The sequence below is a fragment of the Phasianus colchicus genome, chromosome 16, assembly GCF_987193195.1.
Source record: "Phasianus colchicus chromosome 16, bPhaCol1.hap1.1, whole genome shotgun sequence".
In the NCBI taxonomy this organism is placed as follows: domain Eukaryota; kingdom Metazoa; phylum Chordata; class Aves; order Galliformes; family Phasianidae; genus Phasianus; species Phasianus colchicus.
The window spans coordinates 11,495,354-11,501,838 of NC_143451.1; the positions used below are offsets into that span (position 1 = coordinate 11,495,354).

A 6,485-nucleotide genomic window follows, 5' to 3' on the forward strand; every position below is an offset into this window, starting at 1 on the left:
CGGCGCTGCGGGAGGGCGGGACGGAAGGCTGATTGGCGGAGGGATCTTCCTCCCGGCACGCTTTGCCGCGGGGGCCGCTGGGAAGTGTAGTTTCTTCTCCCCGCGCCTCACGCGACGGGAAGGCCGAAGGGGCAAAACGCGTTCTCCGCGCGGATTGGTCGGCGCGGGGGCAGCATGGCGGCGCCCGGGGCAACGCGCTGAGACGGGGGAGGCCGTCCTGCTTCCCCTCCGCACGCGGCTCCTTCTGGTTCTCCTCGGCTCTCCCCGCCGCGATGTGGCGCCGCCGCCTCCTGCAGGCCCTGGGCCGCCTGCCGGCTCTCGCAGTCCGGGGCCGCCCGCTGGGGCCGGGTGGGGGCCGAGCTTACGCCCCTCCCGCAGGTGAGGTGCGGCCCCCCTGGAGGGCTCCGGATCCCCGTCTGAGAGGGGGGAGCTCGGCGGGGGCGTCCTGAGGGCGCTTCGTGGGAGATCCCCCCCCCGTCAAGGTCACCTGGGGGCTGGGGGAGGTGTTGGGTTCCGGCCTTCAGAATGGGCTGGAGAAAGTGAGAAGTGGTAAAATCCGCTCCGAATTTGGTAAGGAGGCTGTGGGGCCTCTCACTCTGAGCTGTAGCTTTTCCATTTGTGGGTTTGAAGGTTTTCTTTGGTTGCGGATGGGATGGCAGTGACCTCCTCTGCCCCCTCCTAGGCGTGGCTCAGGCACGTGCTGGGCTGTGCATCCCTTCTACAGATCTTGCTGGAAACACGTGGATGGGAGGATGGTAATTGGGGTTTCATTGAAGCGTCGTGGGGCCATTGGGAGCCCACCGAGGGACCTCTCACATGCCTGAATCCTCTCAGAGCTGTGCTCCAGCAGCGCGGCATTTCCTGAGGCGCTGAAACTTGCAGGGGGCCAAGAATGGGTGGATCCTCTTCCCTTTCCCTACTGGGCCCATGTTGGCAAGGAGCAGTGCACAGTGACAGACAGCCAGGAGGTGGATTAAACGGGCTCAGCATTTATGAGCTGGTTGTAATTGTCACAGGAATCATGCAGACTCTTCCTGCCTTAAGTAGGTGAGATGAGTCCAACAGCACTCCTTCCCACATAAGCCAAGCTCTTGGGATTTTGCTGGCAGTGTGTGGAGCAGTGCTGGTATGAAAATAGGCTCCTTGGAAAGCAGAGCAGCAGTTCCCTGTGCTCAGTGTGCTGGGGAGCAGATATGTACCTGAGCTGCTGGGTGGGATGTGTGGGCTGCGGTGAGCTGAGGGCAGTGGTTCCTCCCCAGTGACTCAGCTGCCACATGCAACATGTCTGACACACGATCCTGCTGCTGTGCACAAGGTTCCTGGCTCCTGCAGGCAGTGTCTGCGAGAAACCTGCTCCTATGGGAGGTCAGGGTAGCTGGGGCACTGCTGTGGCTGTCATCAGTATCGTGACACCTCCCAGGTTGAATAGAGCTCATTGAAATGGAGAGGGGCTGGGGAGTGGATGAATGAGCAAGAAGCTTTCATGGCAGTTCTGTGGGCTGCAGCAGCTCTGAGGGCTCTGCATTCTGACCTGTGATGGGGAGAAGGGAAGGGGACCAAACCTCCTCTCACTGCCCTTTCAATTGCTCTGTTTTCAACCCCCAGAGAGGAAGCGGTTTTACCAGAATGTGAGCATCTCACAAGGAGAAGGTGAGTGCAGGTGAGGGCTGGTACTCATGCAGGAAGTTTTCACCACAGGGAAGTGGCATGCCTGCAGCCCATGTTGTGCAAGTGGGCTGTTTGTCATCAGCATGCTTTGTCCTTTCCTCATCTGTAGTAAAACCACATGGTGGGAAAGTTTCCAGCATCATTTGGGGGAAAGGGCAATGTCAAAATGCTGATGATGGTTGGAAGCTTGCTGATTCCATGCCCCCTTGAGCTCCAGCTCTGAGCTTGTTCCCTCAATGGGGTAGTCTGTTGTTCCTTAGTGCTTGCTCCTCTTTAATTCCCCAGGATTTCTACTCTGATTCCTCAGGAGGCTTTGAAATCAACCTGGACCACCGGAAGCTGAAAACACCCCAGGCCAAGCTCTTCACTGTCCCCAGTGAGGCCTTGGCCATTGCAGTGGCAACAGAATGGGACTCTCAGAAAGACACCATCAAGTTCTACACTATGCACCTGGTGAGCACAGCAGGTCAGAGTGTTGAAGCACAAAAGTGGTCTCCAGAGGCAGAACACAGAGAGAGCAGGCTGTCCTAATGTCAACTGAAGTGGGAACAGGAGTTCAGCACCTTGGCTGAGCACTCTGGACAACTTGAGGCTGTACAGGCAGCTGGATACTGGCTGAAGGACTGGGAAGGAAACTTGTGTCACTGGGGAGTTTGAGAAGGGACTGGAGAGCATTTCTGGGGATAGCTAGGGGTATGAGGAAGTTGGATAAATCCTATTATATGAGCCATGTTCTGGCTCTACATATCCCTCTTAAGTGATCTTGATTCTCGCAGTCTGTCCCAGATTCTTCTGGTTATGCTTGACCTAGTACAATGGAAGCTGCTGCTTCCTCAAGCCTTGGATAACAGTGATTTCAGCTGCCTTTATCCTGCAGACCACACTGTGCAACACAGCTCTGGACAATCCCACTCAGCGAAACAAAGTGCAGCTGATCCGTGCAGCTGTGAAGTTCCTGGAGACTGACACACTCTGGTAAGAGATTGTGGGATGCACTGGCGCAGAGGCAGGGTTGTCTTGTTGCAGAGTGGTTTTTTGGAAGAGTGGTTGAGAGAACCAAGGGAAAATGTCTGCTCTAATCAAGTCATTGCAGGACCCTGGGCTGTCCTGACTTTGGCCTGAATTAGTTTAGGCCAGTCCTATGTTCACAAGGACATGTGAACTAGTGGAAATCCATGCATTTAAAGGGCATAGATATGAAGGAGAACAGGGATCTGCTCCTTTGTTGAAATTTATTTTGGAGATGTCCATGATGGGCAGGGGGCATGAGAAGCAAGAAATGAGGATTTCCTTGGGGGAAAAGCTAAGAAAGGCTTGGGAGAATGTCAGCCCAGTCCCCTGGCACTCCCGTACCATAAAGGTGTAGGAAACTTAGATTACCTGTACTAGTATCAAAATGGATTTTGCTCCTTAAAGCTCCTGTGGGTTGTAGAATCCAGCCTGCCCAAGCTCATGTCTCACAGTCCCAGCCTCTGAGGTGTCCACTGGCAACTGTTCTGCTCCTGAAGAGAAAGGGAAACACCTTGCTCTTTGTTTTTGGCTTTGATTGTGTTGGGCTGGTCTGGGTGGTGGCTGGTGAGTGCTGAGCTGAGCCACTGGGCATGTGAGGCAGCAGGAGGGGCCCTGTGGGATTTGTCCCACGCTCTTATCACTAAATCTTGCTGCATACTGTGGCCAGTTTCAGGTAATCTGCAGTCTTGTGTTGTACGGATTGTAGCTCTGTTAGAGAACTGCATAGAACTGTCCTTTCTAGAACAATAAAAAGCTCTGAATTTGGGGAAGAGAGGGGCGATTGTTCCCAGTCACAGCTGCTGGTAGGGTGGACAAGAAGCCTATGCTCCCCATACTGTGGTCTATGGAGGGCACAGACTTCCTTCCCAGGAGTGCTGTAGGCTGGCTGGGAGCAGTCTGACAGCTTGTGAGTGAACGCCCATGTGGCTTTGTTGTGCAATGTCCCAGCTATCGCGTGGAGGAGCCAGCTGCCTTGGCAGAGCTGCAGAAGAAAGAATGGGATCCCATTGTTGCCTGGGCTGAGAAAAGGTGAGAGGTTAAAGCTATTTCTAAAGGCCCATAGCTGTAGTACTCATGACTCAGAGCTGCAAGATCCACGAGCTTTTCTAAGGGGCCATGTGATCATGTCAGGTACAACGTGGCAATTGGATCCTCTACCAGCATCATGGGACCAAACATCCCAGCCAGCACCAGGGACACCTTCATCAGCCACCTGGCCTCCTACAACATGTGGGCTCTACAAGGTGAGAGGCTGTGTGGACTGCACAAGGGCAGGAGAGCTCCTCTCAATGGGAGAGGGGAGAGACTATAATGTTTTTCCCCTCCTGCTAATATGCCAGAGGTGATCAGAGCATTGAGGTCACTGCAATGATAGTGGTCAGGACACAACGCTATTGTGCTGTTAATTGCACATCTGGCTGTTAGGATCCCAGATGGGAGTGGGGAGGCATCACTGTGATCTGCCTGAGGGGGGACCACAGCCTGACTGTCCTTTCAGAGCATGGGAAGATGCTGTTGTAATGCTGCGGAAAACAACCATGAACATTGTTTGTTTTGGATTTTTCCCTTCCAGGTATAGAATATGTAATCACCCAGCTGAAATCTCTGATTCTGTCCATGGGCCTGATTGACAGGCACATTACAGTAGAGAAAGCTGTGCTTCTGTCTCGGCTGGAGGAAGAATACCAGGTAAATTATGTTACAGAGCAACCCTATAATTCAAATAGCAATAATCTCAGCATGACAAATGCACCCCCCACCACAAATAACTGGCAGGGGAAGTGCCTGCTATTACAGGAGAGGTTCCACTCCACTAGTCTGGAGCATGCTGCTGTAGAGCAACATGATAGATGCAACAGCCCAGGGTGCTCTTGGGACTGCCAGTTTCGTTTTGCAGAACCCAGGTGGCTGCTTTTCTCCCTCTCTAATCTGAAGTGCAAAGCCATGGATGGCTTCTCTTACTGTGGGTTTTCCAGCCTGGAGGCCTTACTAGACACCAAACTATTATTAAATTGTTTCCTGTGAGAGCACAAGCTGGAATCTGGCCTGGTGTAAAGCTCTCCCTGACCCAAAACAGCTGAAGTTGATGAGAGTATTTTCATCCTCCCTTTAAGGGGTTTTGCCTCAGAGCTCAGTACAGAAGAAGCATGTTCTTCCACCATATTAATCCAGAGATCTCCCTACCTTAGTAATGCGCAGTCAGCACAGCTCCTGCAGGGCTGTCTGTGTTTCACAGACATGAGAAAGGAGGCTGAGTTGCCTAGCAGCTCGGTCTGTAATCCAGTCTGAACTGACTTTTGTTCCTCCTCTCCTTCAGATTCAGCGATGGGGCAATGTGGAGTGGGCCCATGACTATGATCTGTGTGAGCTGCGTGCTCGTGCAGCAGCTGGGACTCTCTTTGTTCATCTCTGTTCAGAGAGCTCGACTGTAAAACACAAGCTGTTGCAGGATTAAGGCTGTGGGACTGAGTGGAGGAGGAAGATGCCCAGCAGTGAATTGCTGCCATGATCCAGAGAGGGTAACCACCATCCTGCCACCACAGCTTGTCTGGGATCAGCCTTGTGCTGAGGAACTGCAGCTTTATGGGCAGCTCCTTGCTGCAGTGCAGCGCCAGCAGTTTTGAGCCCACAAGGAGGAAAGGTCAAGGTGAACTCCCTCTGTGTATTCAAGGCAGCAGTGTTGTCCATTACCAGTGTCTGTAATTCATCAGAGGAACTCCCTTGAAAGAAACAGCTTCCTGGGCAGGGCACAGCACAGACACACCTAGCATATGCCACATGTCTTCATAGCTGCCAGCTCCTGACACACACTTGTTATGGAAATCTGAAAACAGACTCCGTTGCATCTGTTCTTCATCCCTCAGTGTGCCTGTATGTAACACCAGGGTCTCTCTGTTTGATTAAAGGCATGCCTCTGCAAGATACTGAAAGCTAACGTTGCTGAGTATTTCTTTGTTTTAATTGTCAAACCGTGGTGTAGATTCTGAGCTGCTGGGCTCTGTGCAGGTGTGGGAATGGCTGTAGGCAGAAAGTCACCGAGCAGAGCTGAGCAGACACTAGCTATCAGATAGATTAGCTCTCTCTGTGTCTCTGTGTGAGTCTCTCTGTGCTAGGTGCCCTGTCCTAGCAGCCAAGGAGCAGCAGACTGTGCAGTGCTGGAGCAAGCAGGGAGGGGGAAACCTGGGCTGCAACTATTTCCAAAAGCATAAGGCACTCGAAGCTAAATCTGTACATCAGGCAGCACCAGCTGAAGGGCTTTCAGGAGACCTGGTCTCTCCCCAGAGTACGTATGTAGCCACCCTTTCATTTAACCTTCCCACCTTTCTCCTTGCTGTTTGCCTCTAGCAGTACCGCCCTGGCCAGCATCATTCCTCAGAAGCTGTCCATGAGTGAGTGCAGCAGCTGCTGTCACTGAGCAAGGAGGGGAATTAATGACTCCTCGCTTGGCTGTTGTGAACGGCAGTGTGTGAGTTCCTGTGGAACCATTGATTTCCCTTCCTGCTAGCTGGGGGCTGCTCTGCTCACGCTGCAGAAAGCTGCTTTTCCAAGAGGCAATGACAAGACAAGGCTGCTAGGCACGCAGAGCCCCAGCCACAGCCTTGTGCTTGCTGAGCTGGAAACCTGCTGTTATTCTGGGAGTGGTTTGATGGAGAGTGCTCCTCTCCCCGGCTGCTGCCGTGTGCCTGTGGCTCACAGGTTCCTGCCACTGTGCTTGCAGGTACTAAAGCTTTCAGGCATGATGTGCTATGATGATTTGGTTCAATTAGCTCACAGCTGAGCCATAACCCCTTGTGACCAGGTCTGAA

The 6,485-nt window shown here is 53.0% G+C and overlaps 1 protein-coding gene across 2 annotated transcripts; it reads left to right on the forward strand.

Moving 5' to 3' along the window:
- The first annotated feature begins 114 nt into the window (after positions 1 to 114).
- ATPAF2 (ATP synthase mitochondrial F1 complex assembly factor 2) lies at positions 115 to 5,609 on the forward strand. Of its 2 annotated transcripts, XM_031606755.2 has the most exons (8): positions 115 to 378; positions 1,606 to 1,650; positions 1,976 to 2,121; positions 2,546 to 2,643; positions 3,628 to 3,708; positions 3,811 to 3,923; positions 4,253 to 4,368; positions 4,997 to 5,609. In XM_031606755.2, the coding sequence occupies exons 1-8, from the start codon at positions 273 to 275 to the stop codon at positions 5,132 to 5,134; spliced, it is 843 nt and encodes a 280-aa protein (XP_031462615.2). In that variant the 5' UTR covers positions 115 to 272; the 3' UTR covers positions 5,135 to 5,609. The 2 variants fall into 2 exon arrangements, with proteins under 2 accessions (XP_031462615.2, XP_090007873.1); XM_090151747.1 differs by lacking the exon at positions 1,606 to 1,650.
- Positions 5,610 to 6,485: the final 876 nt, after the last annotated feature.

Bases quoted from the DNA above. Each gene is read 5' to 3' on its own strand.
- ATPAF2 (XM_031606755.2), top strand. From the start codon at position 273: ATGTGGCGCCGCCGCCTCCTGCAGGCCCTGGGCCGCCTGCCGGCTCTC. The intron at 2,644-3,627 runs GTAAGAGATTGT...GCAATGTCCCAG, and splicing joins CTGGAGACTGACACACTCTG to CTATCGCGTGGAGGAGCCAG. The intron at 3,924-4,252 runs GTGAGAGGCTGT...TTTCCCTTCCAG, and splicing joins CAACATGTGGGCTCTACAAG to GTATAGAATATGTAATCACC.